The 23,092-nt window shown below is 43.3% G+C and overlaps 1 protein-coding gene across 1 annotated transcript; it reads left to right on the plus strand.

Moving 5' to 3' along the window:
- Positions 1–20,083: 20,083 nt before the first annotated feature.
- On the plus strand, positions 20,084–23,020 carry LOC139931467 (melanocortin receptor 5). The gene is made up of 4 exons (XM_071924979.2): positions 20,084–20,242; positions 21,455–21,561; positions 21,965–22,153; positions 22,329–23,020. Exons 1-4 carry the CDS (start codon positions 20,084–20,086, stop codon positions 22,885–22,887), a joined length of 1,014 nt encoding a protein of 337 aa, XP_071781080.1. The 3' UTR covers positions 22,888–23,020.
- Positions 23,021–23,092: the final 72 nt, after the last annotated feature.

Below are 23,092 nucleotides of genomic sequence, written 5' to 3' on the forward strand. Positions count from 1 at the left end.
GGTAACTTTTTTTTTATACAAGTATATTCTCCATATATCATGTGTTTCAATCATCTGTCTGTGACGGCCGAAATACATGGGACACGGACGCGACACGTCACGTAGGCGGGGCGAAGCGGGGTTTTTTACCTGCTACACAGACTCCGTCTTTGTAGCGTGTGGTTGCGTGCCAGCCGTGGTTTTCTGAGGAGATATCAAGTTGAGTTTTGCCAAGTGATAATGCAGTTGGTTATGCAGGGTTTGGAAGTGTAGGCTATATTAACTGGTACTGAATTAATTAACTAGATTGTTTTAACTACAGGATCATGGATACACATTGATTTGATTGATTTATTTTAATGTGCAATGTAAAAGCACCCACAAGGTTGCTCTGCTGCGTCACATTTCCTCTGGTACAATGAGGTATTTATTTTAATCATTTTTAAACAGATTGTACTCAGTTCTATGGAGTTTTTACCTGTTTGAGGGCCGCGTAGCCGCACGTAGAGGGGAAAAAATAGACCAGACACGCAAAACTAGAGATGAGCCGTGCGATGCCTGCGTGACTGTAGCAGCTTCAGTTGATTATACTGGACGCTCTGCTGCTGGCATTCTGCGGCAGACGTGTCGCGCCGCGTCCGTGTCCCATGTATTTCGGCCGTGATGCAGCATGAGCTCATAGCATGAAAAGCTCAAACAAAAGTTCTCTCTAATGTCTTTCACCCTATTCAGTTTCATAGTTCAAATTCATGGGAAAGGCAATGAGAAGTACAAAACATAACACTAAGACTAACTTAAAAGTCTGCGTCATCATCAGCATGTAGTTCCAGTCTGAGCAATATTAAGCTGTAAATTTCCTTTATTGCTCATCTCCAACCTGACAGAATCAAAAACTCTCCATCTTCCATTTTTACACTTTCATGTTTTGTCTTCTGGTAGAAACTCAGTCTTCAGACTGAGAGTCAGACTTGGACTGGAATCTGCTTTCTGTTCCACAGATTTCCTTTTGCCGTATTTTCTGTCCTGATGTTACTCTTAGGTTTTCTTTTTAAACATGGTGCTGAGGACCATTTCATCCTCCACCATATCTGTGTCTCCTCCACCCTAACTCAAACCCTATCTCCTCCACCCTAACCCTGTCTCCTCCACCCTAACCCTAACCCTGTCTCCTCTACCCTGACCCTAACCCTAACCCTATCTCCTCCACCCTAACCCTGTCTACTCCTCCACCCTAACCCTGTCTCCTCCACCCTAACCCTGTCTCCTCCACCCTAACCCAAACCCTATCCCTCCTGCCAACACTGCTTCAGCCTCAGCTTTTCTGTTTCTTCCCATTCTTCTTGGTTTGCACTTGATTTATCTTTTTCTCAACCTGCTCCTCACCACTAGCACTGTTCACCTTCACTCACATCACCAGGTATACTTTAAATGGCCTCAGCCTGGTTCTGGATCTGTCCTCCAGTCTCCACACTAGATCTCTCAGCCTGGTTCTGGATCTGTCCTCCAGTCTCCTCACTAGATCTCTCAGCCTGGTTCTGGATCTGTCCTCCAGTCTCCTCACTAGATCTCTCAGCCTGGTTCTGGATCTGTCCTCCAGTCTCCTCACTAGATCTCTCAGCCTGGTTCTGGATCTGTCCCCAAGTCTCCACACTAGATCTCTCAGCCTGGTTCTGTTCTGGATCTGTCCTCCAGTCTCCACACTAGATTTCTCAGCCTGGTTCTGTTCTGGATCTGTCTTCCAGTGTTCTCACTAGATTTCTCAGTCTGGTTCTGTTCTGGATCTGTCCTCCAGTGTTCTCACTAGATCTCTCAGCCTGGTTCTGGATCTGTCCTCCAGTCTCCACACTAGATCTGTCAGCCTGGTTCTGTTCTGGATCTGTCCTCCAGTGTTCTCACTAGATCTCTCAGCCTGGTTCTGGATCTGTCCTCCAGTCTCCTCACTAGATCTCTCAGCCTGGTTCTGGATCTGTCCCCAAGTCTCCACACTAGATCTCTTCTAACCCTAACTCCATGACCAAAGTTACACATCAACCAGAAAACAACAAACCCTAAAACCCACAGCTGTTTACTCACTGTAACAAAGTGCTGTGAGTAACTCAGCAGCACGAATATTTACAGAACTACAAGATAGAAGTTAAAAGTCACAGAGAGAGAGAGGGGCAGACAGAGAGTGAGACAGGCAGACAGACAGAGAGAGACAGGCAGACAGAGAGAGAGACAGGCAGACAGACAGAGATAGGCAGACAGACAGTGAGAGACAGAGAGAGTCTCTCTCTCTGTCTCTCTCTCTATTCGCTCTGTCTGTCTCTGTCTCTCTGCCTGCCTCTCTCTCTCCCTCTCCCTCTCTCTCTCTCTGTCTCTCTGTCTCTCTCTCTGTCTCTCTCTCTCCCTCTCTCTCTCTCTCTCTCTCTCTCTCACTCTCTCTCTCTCTCTCTCCCTCTCTCCACTACGGCAGTGACACACAGAGAGAGATTTCCATTATTCGTTCTTCAGCAGATGAATCATCACTGAGGTAAGAGGAATTTTCTCTTCACAGCTTTATTCTGCCGCCTCTCTCTTGTTTCAGAGCGTATACCTTTATATGATATATTAATATCTTATACATTATGAATATGTCTCTGGTAGTTCTTATAGTATTATACCTTATAGATTATGAATATGTCTGGTAGTTCTTATAGTATTATATGTTATAGATTATGAATATGTCTCTGGTAGTTCTTATAGTATTATATCTTATAGATTATGAATATGTCACTGGTAGTTCTTATAGTATTATATCTTATAGATTATGAATATGTCACTGGTAGTTCTTATAGTATTATATGTTATAGATTATGAATATGTCTCTGGTAGTTCTTATAGTATTATATCTTATAGATTAGGAATATGTCACTGGTAGTTCTTATAGTATTATATTTTATAGATTATTAATATGTCTCTGGTAGTTCTTATAGTATTATATCTTATAGATTATGAATATGTCACTGGTAGTTCTTATAGTATTATATCTTATAGATTATGAATATGTCACTGGTAGTTCTTATAATATTATATCTTATAGATTATGAATATGTCTCTGGTAGGTCTTATAGTATTATGTCATAGATTATGAATATGTCTCTGGTAGTTCTTATAGTAATATATTTTTATATTTTATAGATTATGAATATGTCCATTGGTAGTGTAGTATATCTTGCCTTAGGCGGGCAAAGTTGTGCTATCGTGGTTAGAATATTAATTATTATTATGAGTCATACTCATAACTAGTATTTGTAATTGATTAGGATTATCAATCATCAATTTCTTCCATAAAACTGATCAATCGGGGCACAACTCAGCTAGCTTGGGAAACTACTATTTGAAATCAAGTTGACGTCAAATAATCTCAAATGACAACATGCAGTTCTTGTTGAGCTACAGACACAATTCACACATTTATTGAATGCACAACTAAGTGTGGGAAGCCATGGATGATGGAAAACCTTCAGCCATGAAGGGAGGAGCAGCGAAGGAGAGAAAGATGGAGTCACATGATGTGGAGATACAGTGAGGCAGCGACTGGTTGGCCGACATGAGCCGAGCATTTCGGCTTCATCAGCTGATTCTGTTGTGTTTTGAAAGATTTGGTGAATTATGCAGTAATGACTGGAAATAACTAAGTAATATCCAAGTAAAATAGATGCAAGAACTAGTTATAGCATTACAATGACTGGTAATTACTGACTAAATGTAGCGGCCGCTGCTTCCATGACATAGGCGAGTAGTTTCAGAATAAGAAATAGTAACATAGATTATGATTCCTTTGGACGGCAAGACGGCTGCCAGTGTTTGAATGTGACATAATGACATAATAATAACTTTATTTATATAGCACTTTTCTAAAAACAGTTTACAAGTAAAAGAAACAAATAAAAGAAGAAAACCGTGGTAATAAAACATCAGTAAATAAAAGCATATAAGCTCAAGTAAAAGCATGTTTATTGAGGAATGTTTGGACTTAAAAGTTGAGAGCGTTTTGGCTGATCTTATGAATAGAGGTAAGTCATTCCACAGTTTGGGCCCTCACAGCGAAGACCCGGTCTCCCTTTGAGACAAGTTGGGAGGTCGGTACCGAGAGAAGAGGCTTATCAGCTGACCTGAGTGTGCACACCTGAGTGTAGGCGGTTAAAAGCTCAGAAATATAGGCTGGGACCAGACCATTGACTGCTTTGTAGATGATGAGTAAAATCTTAAAATCAATCCTGAATTCTATAGGAAGCCAATAGGAGGCTAAAACAGGCTGATGTGGTCTCTCCTCTTGGTACCTGTTAACAGCCTAGCTGCTGCATTCTGGACCAACTGTAAACGGGAGAGAGCTTTATGACTGATGCCGGAGTAAAGAGAGTTACAGTCCAGTCTAGAAGAGATAAAAGCATGGATTACTCTTTCCAGGGCTGTGGTGGATAAAAACAACTTGATTTTTCTTATGTTCCTCAATTAAAAAAAACAAGACTGAACAACTTTTTTAACCTGAGCCTCAAAACATAAATCAGAGTCAAAGAGAACACCAACATTATGGGTATAAGGCCTTACATTGGAGGAATGACAACCTAGGTCATTCTGAATTTTGCTGATAGAGAGCGGAGGCCCAAACAAGACAACCTCAGACTTGCTCTCGTTGAGCTGCAAAAGGTTCTGAGCCATCCAGCACTTAATATCAGCCAGACAGTGTTCGACAGAGACGAGGGCAGCAGGGCCGTTTGGTTTCACCGGCAGATATAATTGAGTATCGTCTGCGTAACAGTGGAAGGATACATCATACTTCCAGAAGTTTTTACACAGTTGATACTTCTTATTCAAGAATACATTATTTAGAATACTATTTAGAATATTTAGAATTGATACAAATCAAACATTTTAGATCTTTGAGAAATACCTCCTTTGAAATTGAAATATATCTGAATATCTTTAATATTATTTATTGTCACACCATATATTTAATTCATAGTGTAATTAATTTAATTCACACAGTGTGAATTGTTTTGGTCTTTTAACAAATAATACCAGATATTGACTAAATTAATGTGGTCCTCTATGTGTTATTCTTGCTGCTGTTAGTGCTTTAATTTTGAAAAAGAAAAAATATTTTCAACAATGTCAAAAGAGCTTAGTGAGGCATTTCAGGGCCAAATTGTTCTCCTGAGTGCTGAAAAACTATCCCAGGGCCAAGTTGCAGTTAAATTGAAAGTTTCTAAGGGGGCAGTACAACGCATGCTGGAGAGATTTTCACAAACCAAGTCATTTTCATCCAAAGCAAGACCAGGCAGACCTAAAATGACCAACCCATCTGAAGACCAGTATATCAAGCTAACATCTTTACGAGACAGAACAGCATCTGTATCCAGGATACAAAGCCAACTGAACAAAGAACGCCCTACTCCATTTAGTAAAAGTACAGTCAAAAGACGATTGGCAAACTGTGGCCTTAATGGGAGAGTAGCTGTTTCCAAAACACTTCTTCCATGACAAAATAAGTCTAAATGTTTAGCATGGGCCAAACAATACCACAATTTCACTGTTGAAGACTGGAAGAAAGTCTTGTTTAAGAAAGTGCTGCATGGCTTTCCCTCCACAGTCACCAGACCTCACCTCATTGAACATCTTTGGGAACATTTGAAAAGGGAAAAGCGAAACAAACTAACATCACAATACACTCTCTTGAATGCTCTAAAAGAGAGCTGGAAAAATATGGATTCTCAAATTTTGCAAAAACTTGTAGAATCGATGCTAGACAGAGTGTAAACTGTGATTAAGGCAAATGGTGGACATACCAAATATTGAGAAATTTTGACTTTCAGTAAATAGCAACAAACTTTTTCTGACTTATATTAGTGAAAAATTATGTAATATTGTATGAGAAATATAGTTTGACTAAAACTTTGTATTCATTTTTGATAAATGATGAAACAAAAGAGTTCTTGGGAGTGGACTCAGACTTTTGGACCCCACTGTATATAAACTGAAAAGAATCTGACCTAAAATGCAACCCTATAACACATTTGTGGTTGGTAAAGTAAGTATCTTCTGTCAATGGGTCAGTTGTGATTATCCCATGGGTTAAAACTAGATCGAGGGTATGACCCTTAGAGTGAATGGGACCCTTAACAGTTTGTACAAAATTAAAAGACTCAGTAATGTTAAGAAATTATGTAGCAAGGAGGTTGCTCTGGCAACACACATGAATATTAAAATCACCCAATATAAGGACTTTGTCAAATTTAAGCATAACAAGTGACAGTAGTTCAGAGAACTGAGAGAGAAACCCAGGATTTACCTTGGGAGGTCTATATACCGCTATACACAGAATTTGAGATATGCCTAGAATGAAAAACCTAAGATATTCAAAAGAAGTGAAACAACCAAAAATATAGCCGCATGCGGCAATGAACGGGGTCCATGCACAATGTGCTAAATTGTACAAAGATGAGAAACCTTAGCTTGCAGAGGATAGTGCCTCATGTGACCAAGTGTCTCAAGACTTGGCAAGTTGCCTATCTTTATAGTATTATATCTTATATGCATTTTAGAGAACTTTGATAGTCTTAATGTCCAAGATTATCTTTTGTCACTGTTATGGAATCTGCTTGAACAAAGGAGGCAGTGGAAAAACTTTACAATTAAATTTAACTAAAGTTAAACCAGCACCAAAGAAACTCATTGTACTATAGGTACAATACCACCAAATTTTGTTGAGTTGACCCGTGCACATATGTACCAAATTTGTTTAAGGTAGACCAACAACTTCCTGACTTATGACAATTTTTGTATATTAGGCCTCGGCTACAAATTTTGAAAGCCAATTGTAGCAAAACAGTATGGAATATCAAAAATCTTTTTACAACTTTTATGCAGGACAGTCCTGATATGCTGTGTGCATTTGGTGAAGATTGGACAAAATTTGTAGGAGGAGTAGCGAAAAAAAAGTCTTGGACAAAATTCAAAATGGTGGAAAATCTAGTTAGATGGAAACGGGCGTGGCCTATATGGATAGATGCAGAATGACCCAAGGAATCCAGGGAAAGTGGATTTTGATTCTTGCACTTACAGTTCAGAACTTACAGGCCAAAACGTAAATTTGCTTGTAATAGCGCCACCATGCAGCCAATTTGTGTGGATTTTGTTGCCTGAGTAGCGGCTGAGATATTGGACCTATCTGCCAAGTCTGGTTGCAGTAGCTCTTATGGTTTCTGAGATCCAGATACTTTTAGGGCAGAAGAAGTGGAATAATAATAATCCAACTAAAAACAATAGGGTTCCAGCACTTCGTGCTCGGACCCCTAATTAATAAGAGAGCATTTTAGAATATTTCTATGAATAATCGCTAGTCCCCCACCATGTCCAGTTAGTTAGTTAGTTGGCTGGTGGAAGCTGGAGTAGTTGGGAGGAGTGGCTTCATTTAATGGGCCAGCATCATTTTGGCACAGCCATGATTCAGTAATCACAAAGAGGTCAAGGTTATTATAAACAATAAAATCACGGCAAACAAACGACTTATTAGACAGAGATCTCACATTCAGTAAGCCAAGGTTGACAATAGTTGGCGTGGAGACAGGCGGGGGGGTAGGGTTAATGTGAATTAAGTTCTTAGTATCAGCAGCAAGAACTGCGCTATGTCTCTGACGGGGGCGTTGTAGGAGCTTAGGTTCTAGGTGCTAGCTATATGGTAGTTGTTGTGTGGCATAGACTCAGGACGAAAACTTAGACACAAGGGCTCCACAACGGGAGCCCACAACAGTGTATAGACTTGACAGAAGCAGTGCACACTGGAGGTCCTATTGGGAACAGAACCTACCGGCACAGGCCCAGAGACTGGGCCTGCTGCGGTGGTTCAGCCTCCGGTAAGCAAGTTAGGTAGCCGTAGCCTCCTCCAGGTTGGTAGCGTTGGTTAGTGTGGCAGTAGGTTCAGTCCAGGTGAAAACACAATAGATCGTCTGCGATTTGTTCGGTAGTGTGTGTAATGTTAAAACAGACTAAAAGCCAGATAAAACCACTATGATCGGAGAAATCAATAGGCGGATAAAATACTAAAACTAAAAATTCACTTGACAGCAGTCTCAAGACATCAGGTGGCTGCCATCTTGATTACGTACGGAAGCCATGACATACATGGCCATGACAGCCAGACATGTGAGCCCCCACTCTCTTTATAATTTATTTAACAAATACTTTTCTTGACCTCCAGGTTAAGCTGTGGGAAATGACTTGGAACTGATCCTGACCAAAAAACATTTTTATCTGACTGAAAATAGTCTCTTCTGATTTAACAATCTAGATCTGCTTCTGCCTCTCCAACCCTACAGACACTCTCTGCTTTGCTTCTGCCTGCTTATATTTTTTCGACAATATTTTCCTGTTTTTCCGGCTGCAATGCACAAAACTATGAGTGGAAGTTGCTGTTAACGACTAATTCCACAGGATTAAAGTGATCAGAGGTCGTGGTCACCTATTTTCAAACTTTTTTACCATTCATGATTACACGATGCCTCCTCACACTCTGGAATCTCTAAAATGCTCAGACTGCCATAAACTGCTACAGGAGATTGCTCTACTAGAAAGCAGAATTTTTGCATTGGAAAATGACAGAGAATTTCATGACACACTTCCAATGTCTTCAGTCGGTGAGTTAGAACAGCCTGGAACTCAGGCTCAGAGTGTTAATGAAGTGCCAGCATTGAATGATTCCATAACCTTCCAGAACTCTGTAAACCTGAACCAGTACCAAAGAAACTAACTGAACAGACTGAGTCTGCTACCCACTGGTCTACACTCGCCGCAAAGCCCAAAAATAAACACACAAATAGACAGCAGACTAATGCAAATAAGAGACTGCAGTCATCCCTGCCACTACGGCTGGAAAATAGATTTGAACCACTATTGAATCTGTGTGAATCAGAAGTGGCGACCACTAAGGAAGAATGACGACAGACTAAGGTGCGACAGATAAAGGGTTAAAGTCAAAGGCTTGGACGGACAAGAAGCCTGGCCCCGCAGTGGGGCAGACACCTGGGCCGGACATTCTCATTGTTGGAAACGCCGCTGTCAGAAACATAAGCGTTAAGATGATCAAAACATGTTGTTTTCCAAGTGCAATGGTCTGTGACATCAGTGAAAAACTACCCCAAGTGCTGTCTGACCACCCAGAAATGAATCACATCATTGTACATGTGGGGACAAATGATATTCACAGAGAGCAGTCCAAAATGCTAAAGCTGGACTTTAAAAGACTTGGCAAACTAGAGATTCAATCCTTTATAAGTGGGTTGTTACCAACAGCTGACAGAGGAATCAATAAGTTTGGCAGCCTACTTGGATTAATGGCTGTCCAAAACCTGCAATTTAAAAGGACTGAAATTCATTGATAACTTTAACCTGTTCTGGTGGCGTAGACACCTTTTCAGAGCAGATGGCCGCCATCGTCTAGAGTGAAACTACTAACGGACAATCTCCTCTACTTCCTTCATCACCCATCACCACCCCCCCTCCTGGATGCACTAAACTCTGACACACTACAGTCCCAACTTCACCAGCATCCCATAGATGACCAGTCACTTTCACCACAGCCCCAGTCTCCGTCCCAGCCTCAGCTTGGAGCTCTCTGTTCCTCCAGATCACCCTCACCCTATGCCCCCCCTCTTCAACTCCCAGACTCCTCCCCCACCCTGCCCCCCTCGACCTTCATCCATCCTGCAGGCTCCAAGTGCACTGTCACACCAGCGTTGCTGATATCAACACCAGAGAAGCAAACAACTGATGGCCTTGGGGTCCCTGCTGCAATGTAGCTGGTATTCATGAAATTCTCCATATCAAGCTGGGACCCAGTACACATGTTGCTGGATCACAACCAGCACCAACAGTTTTTATGTCAGTGCCTGTAACCTTCCCCATTCCTGTTTTGACTAGCAGTGGAATAAGCAGGACAAACCTCTCCATGCTGCAAACTTATCAAGTCTGATAAGTGTGAAACAACTTGACAGCTGCAGACATCATGCCTCAGGGCCTGTGACCAATAATCTAAAACTAGACCAAAAAAACATAAAGCTTGGCTTGTTTAATGTTAGGTCTCTGGCTAACAAGTCGCTTTTGATCAATGACCTAATTAATACTTATAAACTTGATTTTATGTTTTTAACTGAAACCTGGTTAGACAAAAATGGCAGAATGGCTGTTCTTATTGAATCTGCACCCCCCCCCCTCCCAATTTTAATTCTTGTGTCTATAAATCTGGAACTACAAGCTCAGCTAAAAATTGTTTAAAAAACACTACATCAATGATAATACTGCTGCAGCTTTTATGAACGCCATATCTGTGTCACCAATGCCCACTGCGCATTGTACTAATGACCTTGTTGAAAAATGTAATTGTCAAATTAGGAATGCCATTGATGACATTGCACCAGTTAAGGTGAAAATCTCTGGTCAGCAGAAAGCACCCTGGAGAAAAGCTATGTCTGTAAAACAACGGAAAAGAGAATGCCGAAAGGCTGAACGTAAATGGCGCAAAACAAAACTCCAGGTTCACTATGATATCTACAAAGAGGAGCTTCAAAACTACAACATAGAATTGAGAAATGCCAGACAATCCTTTGCCAAGATCATTAGTGAAAATACAAACAATGCACGTACACTTTTTACTACTGTTGATAGACTGATAAATCCCCCAGCATCAATTGCCTCAGAGCTTCTTTCTACTGCTAAATGTAATGAATTTTCCGCCTTTTTCAGTGATAGGACTGTGAGTATCAGACAAACTATCAGTGCTTCCGGAAGGTTATGCCTCCATTTCCTTCACACATAAATAATGTAAGTAACATGGCTGATTTTACTGCTATTGTACTGCTATTTTACTGAAAGTGCCCTGAGTGTCCGGATGGTGGAGAGCCTCTGTTGACAGCGTTTATGGATGTCGGTGGTATGTTGATTGAAGCTGAGTTTATTATCCAGGGTAATTCTAAGCTATTGGAAGCTCTCCACCATCTCGACTGTTTTCAGAGGCTGAACTGCCTCTGTTCTCTGTTTCAACTGACCTTTACCCACTTTATGGCTTCACCTTCAACACTAAACCATACGGCAGTTTGTTTTATCCATCAAATTGCATTAAAACACAACACAACACAACATACTATATCAATCAGCAGTTTGTTCTACCAATCAAAATGCAAAACAATCAGAATGCAATAAAACACAGCCAATTACTCACTCTCCTGTAGCTTGCTTGTGCAAAAAGATGAAATACACAACACGAGAATCTTGAGTACATCAGCCTTTTCTCATATATGAACACAGATGAGAACAATGAATTACTTATCAGAATGTCTCTTCTTTTATTGTTAATGAAGCGAAGCCTACAAAGCTAGTTCAGGCAGACAACTCGAGTCGCGCTGCGGTCACATGATTCACAGACTACTCATACAACTCTTATCAAGCGCCCTCTCAATAAGGTGATCTATTTAAGCCCTGCCTCCCTCTCAATAAGGCAGTCTATTTAAACCCCACCCCCCTCTCAATAAGACAGTCTATTTAAGCCCCACCCCCTCTCAATAAGGCGGTCTATTTAAGCCCCACCCCCTCTCAATAAGGCGGTCTATTTAAGCCCCACCCTCCTCTCAATAAGGTGGTCTATTTAAGCTTCCTGCACCTGCTAACACACTTTCTCATTGCCATGCTGCTGCTACGCTGCTCAGACTGCTGCTGCTTGGTTACTGCAGTTACTGCTCGTAGGTGGACACCTGAGGTCACCTGGACTTCCGGTTCCGCTGCCACGCTGTTAGCACGCTGCTAGCATCTTCCCGACGTCGTCCCGGAGTTTTATTCGTTTTTTTCTTATTATTCGTTTTTTCCCTCTAACATCCTAACCTTAATTCCTCCCTTTCAACCTGTGAACTGCATCTCCCCTCTCGATTTCTGTTGGTTTATCTGTAGCAATTTTGTATCATCTGTTAGCCTTGCTTGTTTACCTAGCCGCAGCTAGTTAGCAGTTTTCGCTATTAGCCCTGTCTTGTGGGCTTGTTTCCTGCTAGTTAGTAATTCCTGCTTACTTAGTTACCCGCAGCAAGCTAGCACCCTGTGCTAGATAGCCTTTTGCCTAAAGCTATTCAGTCTAGCCCTATACTATAGTGTCTGGTAGCTGTTAGCACAGCCCAGCACCCTCTAGCCTTTTATATAACGTTACTTAGCCTAGCTTTGTATCCTAGCTTGACTAGTGTAATAGCTTCTGGTAGCCGCTAGCATAGCCTAAGCTCCTAGCCTCAGCTAAGCCTTTATTTAATCTCCTCTGCTACCCTCATCAACGTTGGTAAGTATGGCTTCCTGTTCTGTCTGTTCCTTACTTTTAGATAAGCTCACTCTATTAGAGAGTCGTGTCCGTCAGCTTGAGGATGATAGATTAGTCACGTTAGATACGACGGGCACTCCAGATAGTTTACAGTCCGGGCTGGCTAGCAGCCCTGCTAGTGTTAGCGTTAGCCAGGACTCCCCAGATAGCGTAGCCCCTTCGGCAACGGGTGATGAGTTTATCCCGGTCCCGAGGCGTCGGAGCGCCCGCATGAGCCAGCCGTCTGTTGTACGGCCCGATTTTCAACCGCCGCCCCCGGTTGAGAATCGTTTTGCTCCGCTTGGTAGTCCCTGTGGCCGGCCTGCCGCCCCGGCTCCTCGGCCCCGCTCTAAACCACGCATCCTAGTTATAGGTGACTCCATAACCCGTAACATTAGGCTAGAAGCACCAGCCGAAATAGTCTGTCTACCAGGGGCCAGAGTTCCCAACATAGAGGCTACTCTTAGGGTGCTGACAAACAGGCATAGACATGTGGATAAGGCACACAACAACCAGGCTAACCAGGCTACTCATGATAACATCGTAGTACATGTCGGCACCAACAACACTAGGATGAAGCAGTCGGAGGTCACTAAACACAGCATAATTAGGACATGTGACCTCGCCAGCAAGATGAGTCAGCATCGCTTAATTGTCTCTGGTCCCCTCCCCGTTACGCTTAATGATGATATCTACAGCAGATTAGTTGCCCTTAACCGCTGGCTGGCCAAGTACTGTGAGCAACAGGGTTTTATGTTTTTAGATAACTGGCCCTCCTTCTGGGGTAAACCTGGCATGCTTAAGACTGATGGCATACACCCTACTGGGTTGGGTGCCCACATTTTGTCTAGGAACATGGACAGGTGCTTGAGGCAGGCATGACACACTCCCCTAAAGCATGTTGGGTCGCAGGTTGTTAGACAGCCTGCTAGGATTTCACCTAGTGCGGGTTTGGAGTCTGATAGCTCAGGTAGCTTAGTGTATCCAATCTTGACTGTGTCCCGCCCTCGCCATGCCACCTTTTGCCATCGCCGAGCCAAACGTTCTCAGCATAACCTTATTCATATCAACCCTTCTGGCTGCAGCATTAACGCTACAACGAACTCTATTGCGTACTCGCAAATCAGCACCGTATCCCTTCCTTGTCTCTCCTACCGTCGTCCTCGGCCGCCGCATGGAACAAAAAATAGTAATGTAATTGAGATTAAACCTATTCGCATTGCTGAGCGTCCCGAACCTACTAGCAACACAAAGCGCATATGTCTCAGATTCATCAATATCAGATCACTCGCTAACAAAGCCCTGCTGGTCAATGACTTAATTAAAGAACATAGTATTGACATAATGGGATTATGTGAAACCTGGCTAAAGCCAAATGATGCTCTTCCATTAATTGAAGCTTCCCCCTCTAACTTCACCAACTCGCATGTCGCTCGGACATCTAAGAAAGGTGGGGGCGTTGGCCTAATCTTAAATTCGAGTCTGAACCTTTCTCCAGATCTAAGTAACAAACTCTCATCTTGTGAGATGCTCACTATGCGCCCGTCCATTCCAGTTAGCATGGGCCTCAACCACTCTGGTATCCTGCCCTTCTACCTAATCATCCTTTATCGCCCTCCTCGGCCCTATTCATCTTTTTTAGAAGAATTTTCCAATTTCCTCTCTGACCTTGTAATTCGTACGGATAACATCCTAATTATCGGTGATTTCAATATTCATCTAAATTGTAAAACTAATCCACTTAGCAAAGCTTTTTCGTCCCTAATTGACACTTTTGGCTTTACTCAGTTGGTTCACGAACAGACCCACTCTAGCGGCAACACTCTTGATCTGGTCCTCGTTCGTGGTATTAACGTGTCAGACTTAGAAGTTTTGTCGTATCCACCGGCATTATCAGATCATTATCTCATTAAATTTCAAATTGCTCTGCCCTGTCGGCATTCCAATCCAGTTGATACCTACAGCATCCGCCGTATTGATACTTCGACAACTACAAAACTCGCTGATCTCCTACCTAAAACTCTTGCCTCTCTCCCTGAACGAATTGGTTCCCTCGACGAGTTCACGGATAACTTCAACTCTATTCTAACTGACTCGCTTGACTCTGTTGCGCCCCTACTCATAAAAATCCACCGTCTAAAGAAACCGTCGCCCTGGTTCACTGATGAAACTCGTGCACAAAAACAGGCGTGTAGAAAGCTAGAACGCAAATGCCGGTTATCCAAACTCGAGGTCTTTCGACTAGCTTGGAGCGATAGCCTATTGACTTACAAGCGTACGCTCTCCGCCGCTAGGGCCTCCTACTACTCAGATCTTATTAACACTAATAAAAATAACCCGAAGTTTCTATTTGACACGGTAGCAAAACTTACTCGTAAACCCTCCCCTGTAGCGAGCTCTCAATTTACCGCGAATGACTTTCTTAATTTCTTCAATCACAAAATTGACTCTATTAGAGATGAAATTAGCAATTCTTTACCCACCGAGGGCGTTGATCCCTCTCCTAATCGTGCATTAGCTCCATTAGAGACCACCGCCGTACTCTCGCAATTTGAGACTGTCTCCTTAGACACCTTCTCTAAATTAGTACTTTCCTCTAAATCCACAATCAGCTTATCTGACCCTCTTCCTGCTAAATTGGTTAAGGAACTTCTCCCAATATTAGGCCCCTCCCTACTCAATATCATTAACACCTCTCTCTCCTCTGGCATTGTGCCCTCGTCCTTCAAATCAGCCATAATTAAACCTCTGCTCAAAAAATCCAACCTTGATCCGGATGATCTTAATAACTTTAGACCAATCTCTAATCTCCCCTTCCTCTCTAAAGTCTTGGAAAGAATAGTTTCTACCCAACTAACTGACTACCTCTCGTGTAATAGTCTCTTCGAACCCTTTCAATCTGGTTTTAGGTCTCTACATAGCACTGAGACTGCTCTCACAAAAGTGGTAAACGATCTACTACTCGCCTCAGATTCCGATTCTTCTTCTGTTCTTATCTTACTTGATTTGAGTGCGGCATTTGATACAGTCGATCATAATATTCTCTTAAACCGCCTAGCGAGCGACGTTGGCATCCGCGACTCTGCGCTTTCCTGGCTAAATTCCTACCTATCTGACAGAACACATTGTGTCTCACATAAAAATACTATATCTGATTACTCTAAAGTTAACTTTGGCGTACCGCAGGGCTCCGTGCTCGGACCTTTGCTTTTCTCCATTTACATGTTACCTCTTGGTGAAATCTTCCGCAGTTATGGTATTAAATTTCACTGTTACGCGGACGATACTCAAATTTACATACCAATTAGACCTGACGACCGCTTACAACTTTCAAACCTAGAATTATGCCTAATCGCTGTCACCAATTGGATGTCACTAAACTTCTTGCGACTAAACGCCAACAAAACTGAGATGCTAGTTGTTGGCCCAAAAACCCAACTACCTCTTGTTTCAGACCTTACTCTAAATTTTGGGGATTGCTTAATTACCCAGAGTCCCACAGTTAAAAACCTTGGCGTTACGTTCGACTCAGCTCTCTCATTCGATGCTCACATTAAGGAAATCACTAAGATAGCATTTTTCCATCTTCGTAATATCTCGAAAATTCGCTCCCTACTAAACACGGCGGATGCTGAAACCTTAATTCACGCTTTTGTTTCATCAAGACTCGATTATTGTAATGTCTTACTCTCTGGCCTACCTAACTGTGGTATTAAAAAACTACAACTTGTGCAAAATGCTGCTGCCAGAATACTAACCAGAACTAGAAAATTTGACCACATCACTCCTATCCTAACCTCCCTTCACTGGCTCCCAATTCAAGCCAGATCTGACTTTAAGGTGCTTCTGTTAGCTTATAAATCGTTACATGGGCTTGCACCATCATATCTATCCGACCTCATCATCCCTTATATTCCATCTCGTGCCCTCCGTTCGCAGGACGCTGGCTACCTTATTGTCCCTAGAATCAAGAAAAAATCAGCAGGCAGTAGAGCTTTCTCCTACCGAGCTCCCTATCTCTGGAACCAGCTACCTCTTACAGTCAGGGAAGCTAATTCTGTCGAAATCTTCAAATCTAGACTCAAAACCTATCTTTTCTCACAATCTTACGACCTACCTTAGCACCGCTGGCCTGGGCTCGTCACAGTCTTCTCTCTTACCCTAGCCTAGACAGTATTTATATAGAAATTTGCCGTTGGGAACATAAGCATAGGGATGCCCTCTGGCTACACTGTGTCTAATCACTTCCTATCTGCTGTCTGTATGAGCGTGTCTGTGCCCAAATACGTCCGGGTCTTGTGCTGCTTCTGCACAGCTCTGTGTGTGTGTGTGTGCGCGGCTGGTTTTCTCCTCCCTTTCTCAGATTCCTCTGACCCTGATGGTCTTCAGTGCTGGCCTTAGTCCCATCCCTAACGCTGCTCCCACCTGGATCTCTCTCCGTGTGTTCGTTGTCTTTGTGTGTACCTGTCTCCTCCCCCTTTCTCAGACTCCAGTGCAGTGCAGTGGTCGCCAGTGCATGCCATAGTCCCATCCCTGCTGCCGCTCCCACCCGATGTGCTCTGACTCCGTGTGTTCTGTGTGCAGCTGTCTTCTCTCCCCTTCCTCAGACTCCGGTCCAGTGCTCCACCTGCCAGTGGACAGGTGTTGCTCCCGCCGGTCGTTGGCGCCGGCCTCGGTCCTGCTCCCACCCAACGTGTCTGCCTTGTGTTCTGCTGCTGCTGCTTCTCCCCTTACTCTCTCCCCCCTTCAGACTCCGGTGCAGTCCAGTGGTCGTCAGCGCCGGCCTCGGTCCCTTCCACATCCCTGATGCTGCTGCCCCCCGTGTGTCTCTGACCCTGTGTGTTCTGTTTGCAGCTGTTTCCCCCCTTCTTCTTTACGTGTGTGTGTGTCTGGGTGTGTTGTGTGTGTGTACGCGGCTTCCTCTCTCTCCTCCTCTCTGACTCCAGGTCAGTGTTCTACCTGGCAGTGACGGGTGCTGCCCTGGCTCTTCGTCGTCAGTGCTGCCTTGCTCTTCCTTTCCGCTGCTCCCTCCTGGACGCTGCTGCCCTCGCTCCTTTACTGCTGGCCTCAGCCCCCCCCCCCACCGCCGCATGCTCCTCCCCTTCTTTTGTCTCTCTCTGTTTTCTCTTGTCATCATTGTTGCCCATGACTCTGTCAATGTTTTGCCCGGCACCTATTGCACGCTAAGCCGTCCCGGGGGGGGATCCCTATCTGCCTCAGCCCGCCCAAGGTTTCTTCCAAATTTTTTCCTGGGAGTTTTTCCTTGTGTGCATTTAGGGTCTAAGGCTGGGGTGCCGGGTAGGTTAGGCTATATAGAATAGGTAGATTGTTTGTCTCGCTAAATCTGCTCCTACCTACCTTGTGTTTTTCATCATGCTGTCCTACAAAATTTTGTTTACCACTGATTGTGTTTAGTTAGACCTAGCTAGACACACTCTCTGTAAAGCCCTCTGAGACATGCTTGTGATAAAGGGCTATATAAATAAATAAACTTGAACTTAAACTTGAACTGCTGCTCAGTATTGCTGCTGCTAATCAGACATCATTTCATCATCCCACCTCCACCCAGCATCCACCTGTAGGCTCTGATTCTAGGTCTCCCCCGGGGGGGAAGTTCCCTATTGTCCCTATTGACAGGATCAGAGCCTAGACACCATACTAAACTCTGTATATGTATTTACAGGGTTAGGGTTAGGGGCGCAAAAGTGGCGCACGCACTTTTCAGGCCGATTTTGTGCACACGCAATGTTTTATAAATGAGGCCCCAGGTGTGTGTCTTTGCTCAAGATTTTATTCCCACACTTGCAGAGATGAGCACCGGAATTTTCCTCCCGCATGGTGTGGGGTAGCTTTACAGCTGTCGCCATTTAGCTGGAATGCTAAATGATCAAGCTAGCTCAGGTGGTGCAAAGACGGCACGGTGGCCGCAACTTAGCGTACCATTAGCTAGCTTAGTAGTAGAAGCCAGTGAAGAGCTAGCTACTACCAGCGGAATAAAACCCTACGGCTTGGAGACAGACTAGAGTGCTACCGCTAATCTCTCTGAACACCTTAGCTATGGAGAAGGTAGGCAAAACGTGTAGGTAGTTCCAGGGAAACCAGCATTCGATGACGGAGTTGTCCGCTACAATCTGCGAACAGTTAAGCTAGTTTTGAGGAAGCAACAGGCGAGAGATAATTCTTCTGAAGCAAGAAGAGGTGATTGAATGACGAGTGACGTGAGTGATACTGAACATACTGAAGATACTGCAGATACTGAATATACTGAATATACTGAACATACTGAACATACTGAATATACTGAACATACTGAATATACTGAAGATACTGAACATACTGAACATACTGAATATACTGAAGATGCTGAAGATACGCATGGGGGCGTATCCCATAGTGAGACATCGAAACAAATTCTATGAAAGGGAACAGACTGTGATCCAGATTTGAACCTGTGACATTGAGAGTACATGGCAGCTGATATGACATCATCTATCTCTCTGTCTGCCAACTACCAGCTATGTGTGTGTGTGTGTGTGTGTGTGTGTGAGTGAGTGTGTGTGAGAGAGAGAGAGAGAGAGAGAGAGAGAGAGAGCCAGAGAGCCAGAGGTGAGTCAGCCATGTGTGGGTGGGAGCTCAACTCTGCTGTGCTCTACTTGCCGTGTGTGTGTGTGTGTGTGTGTGTGTGTGTGTGTGTGTGTGAGCAGACATGCACAGGCGCAGTGCTGGGATTTCGATCTGATCTATCTGTTCAAAGAGCAGACAGAAAGAGACAGATAACAGCAACAGTAATAACAAAAATAGCGTTCAGCTCAGATTTACAGAGAGAATTTCAGCTGATTCTTCATTTTGGAAAAGTTCACATCTCCAACAACATTTGGTGCCTCCTGCAGGTGAGATGAGCTGAGGTGCTGCCTGACCATTCATCCTGATGGTGCTGCACTGCAGCATAACCAGTTTGGTCTGACAGACTTTGGGTCCGTCCCAAAACGGTATGTGAAGTTATCAGGTGTTGAAGAGTTATGCCTCACTTACTGTCTGTTTGTGTTCACCATCTGAGGACAGAATGATTCTAGGTCTTCTGGTTTAGAGGTTGTAAAGTTGCATGTTATAGCTCCACCTTGATCTGGTTAATGTTTTTGCTTCAGTGGTGGGCTACTAACCACATAACAGACATTATAACAGACTGTAGTGTGTGGATGGAGGTAGTCACATATAACAGACTATAGTGTGTGAATGGAGGCAGTCACACACTATAACAGACACATTATAACAAACTATAGTGTGTGGATAGTTGCAGCCACACACTATAAGACTCAACCAGCACACTGCTGAAGGTAAAGACTGTTGGGAGCAGAGCTGTGATGTTTTGACACCAACAGGAAAACAAAACATCTGACTGACAGCTTCTAACCAACTTCCTACTGAAGGTTAAAACCAGACTGATGTCTTATAGACTTTATACTACATAATCTGGTTTGTTTTTAAAGTTTAAAGTGATTGTTAATCTGATTCCACAGTATTACAGGAGGAAGCAGCTCAGATCAGACTGAACAGAGCAGAATAATCACATTCTCTCTCTTTCTCTCTCTCTCTCTCTCTCTCTCTCTCTCTCTCTCTCTCTCTCTCTTCTTCTCTCTCTCTCTCTGATCTGACTAACTGTAGGTGTGCTTGTTTTGTTTTCAGGCAGCTGAAAAACCCTGAGATGCATTTGAATTAAACTCTGGAGTGAACAGGAGGAGTCAATCCATTTTAAAGATGAACTCATCAGAGGTCTTCACCCTAAGCCCCACCCACTGGGGATTCTTCACCAATAGCAGCACCATGTTGGACTATGGTTACCTTGGCAACGCTACAGAGGCCCCATCCTCCCCATCCAAACCCAAAGCCTGTGAGCAACTCAACATTGCTACTGAGGTACAGCTAGATTCAACTCTAACATTCAAATAAAAATATGTATTTTGAAAGATTATTTTAGGGGTTTTTGCCTTTATTGGACAGATCAAAGTAGAAATGGACAATAAAGAGCGTGGCGTCCCTCCTGTCCAGTGTGTGTTGGTTGTAATCGGGTCGTTTAAAGTCTGTGTTTGTCTGGTTCCTTGTTGTGTTGGTTCATGTGTTCTGCCTTCTGCCAGCTGATCGGCCATAATTGCCACATTTAATACAACTTCATCCTCCAATTATGTTACTTGATTTGTGTTTAGTTGGTTTTCCATCATCTGAAGCTCATAGCATCAGAACATCCGGAGTCTCACAATAACAAACTACTTCATAGTATAATGCTGTCATTAGGAATTATATAGGAACTAATGTTTGTGCTACAGTGATCTGCAACAGTACTTTGTTTACATGTTCAGCTGTAAGGGGGGGGGGGGGGGGGCAGAAACACATTTGCGACAGCGTCTTTTTTGGTTCTACCAGTAGGAGTCGCCAAAGTCAACAATTTTCAAATCCTACACATTGAGGCTTTAAACTCAATCATTTCCATATTTCCATTCATGGAAAGGAAGGATAAATGGGGGATCTTGTCATAGTTTTTAGATCACGTTATTGATTTACCTTTAAATTGAAATTTTCACCACAGTATGTTGTCATATCCCACGATGCCCAAAATGAAGATGATTTTTCCATTTTGATTTTAGGTCTTTTCGGCCCCAAATTCAGACCTGGATGATTTTAAAAAAATGTTTAGTTAGTTTTTTCATTTACATAACATTTTTGAGTTTTTCATTTCAATATTAGCTCATTGAGCCATGTTAAGCCCTTTTTTTCACTTTATTAATCTAATCTAATTGATGAATTTTCATTTTCTTTTGACCATTGCTAGTTCTTATGGTGCCGTACACCTGGGATGAAAGTCAAAGTCTATCAAAGTGAAAAGTATAATCATATAAAGTAGTAAATTCATATAAAGTGAAATACATTTTTTTTTACTTTAAACACATTTAGAAATTCAGAATACAAAGAGGAAAGTGCCAGTAAACTATTCACAAATCTGAAATAAATCAAACATATTCAGTCTTGATGGCTTTTTTTATTCTGTATCTTAAATTATTATTCTGTATCTTAAATTAAAATGTATTAATTTCATTAATAAAACGGGAAATAAAGTGACGTCGTCCATCTTAGGTGTTCCTGATCCTGGGAATCATTTCTCTGCTGGAGAACATCCTGGTCATCAGCGCCATCGTCAAGAACAAGAACCTGCACTCGCCCATGTACCTCTTCATCTGCAGGTACACATCATCATCATCATCACCATCATCACCATCATCATTGAATCATTAAATCATCATAACCATTATTACTGTCATCATCATTACCAGCATCATAATCACAAACATCATCATCATCATCACTATCATCATCATAATCATTACATCATAATTATCATCACATCATCATCATCATCATCATCATCATCATCACCACCATACTGTTTCCTACAGTATGATGTCACTCCATCCCAGCTGGAAACTGACCTGCTGGTCTGTGGTCCGCTTGCAGCCAGGCGGAGCCTGGCATGATGTAATCCCATCCAGATTAAGGACAAATCTAATGGGACTAAAGCATCATGGTGGATCTTCTCCAGATGATTCCTGTTAAATTCTTCTTCTCCTCTGCCCATGTGCCTTTCAGCCTGGCAGTAGCCGACATGCTGGTGAGTGTGTCCAACGCCTGGGAGACCGTCATCATTTACCTGCTGAACAACCGCCGGCTGGTGGTGGACGACCGCTTCGTCCGACAGGTGGACAACGTCTTTGACTCTATGATCTGCATCTCTGTGGTGGCGTCCATGTGCAGCCTGCTGGCCATCGCTGTGGACAGGTAGACACACCCAACCCTAACCCTAAACCCTAATCCTGGGGGGGTCAACTGGTGCTGAATCGATTCACTACCGACTGAGAGCCTAAAAGTGAAGGAATGAAGGATTTAATTATTTCTTTCATTAACTTGCTCACTGCTGATGAAACACTTTCTGTCTGGTGTTTGTTGTGTCCAGGTACGTGACGATCTTCTACGCTCTGCGGTACCACAACATCATGACGCTGCGGCGGGCGGGTGTCATCATCGCCGGGATCTGGACCTTCTGCATCAGCTGTGGCATCGTCTTCATCGTCTACTCCGACGCCACTCCTGTCATCGTCTGCCTGGTGTCCATGTTCTTCGCCATGCTCCTCCTCATGGCCTCGCTCTACAGCCACATGTTCATGCTCGCTCGCTCCCATGTCAAGCGTATCGCCGCCCTGCCGGGCTACAACACCGTCCACCAGAGGGCCAGCATGAAGGGCGCCGTCACCCTCACCATACTCCTGGGAATCTTCATCGTGTGCTGGGCGCCCTTCTTCCTGCATCTTATCCTGATGATCTCATGTCCCAGGAACCTCTACTGCATCTGCTTCATGTCGCACTTCAACATGTATCTCATCCTCATCATGTGTAACTCCGTGGTCGACCCTCTGATCTACGCTTTCCGCAGCCAGGAGATGAGGAAGACCTTTAAGGAGATCATCTGCTGTTACAGCCTGAGGAACATTTTTGGTCTGACCAGGAGCAGCTGAAGACAACACACCTCCCTTCCACTCTTCTCTCTCTTTGACTTGAAGTGAGAGATCACAGACCATGGAGTGGCGATGCTGCAATAGTGGCAGACCCAACACACACGCAATACATTTCAGCTGTAATATATAGATTTGGTCCTATTTGTAGTTTTAAATGATCTAATAGTTCAAAATCAGACAGTAGACCATAATTCATTTATTCAAT

This window comes from Centroberyx gerrardi, chromosome 19, assembly GCF_048128805.1.
Source record: "Centroberyx gerrardi isolate f3 chromosome 19, fCenGer3.hap1.cur.20231027, whole genome shotgun sequence".
NCBI lineage: Eukaryota > Metazoa > Chordata > Actinopteri > Beryciformes > Berycidae > Centroberyx > Centroberyx gerrardi.

What these genes read in the sequence shown, in the direction of transcription:
- LOC139931467 (XM_071924979.2), top strand. Translation starts at nt 20,084, where the DNA reads ATGAACTCATCAGAGGTCTTCACCCTAAGCCCCACCCACTGGGGATTC. An exon ending in ATGTACCTCTTCATCTGCAG is followed by an intron (nt 21,562 to 21,964) that starts GTACACATCATC and finishes TGTGCCTTTCAG; the next exon opens with CCTGGCAGTAGCCGACATGC. An exon ending in CTGGCCATCGCTGTGGACAG is followed by an intron (nt 22,154 to 22,328) that starts GTAGACACACCC and finishes TGTTGTGTCCAG; the next exon opens with GTACGTGACGATCTTCTACG.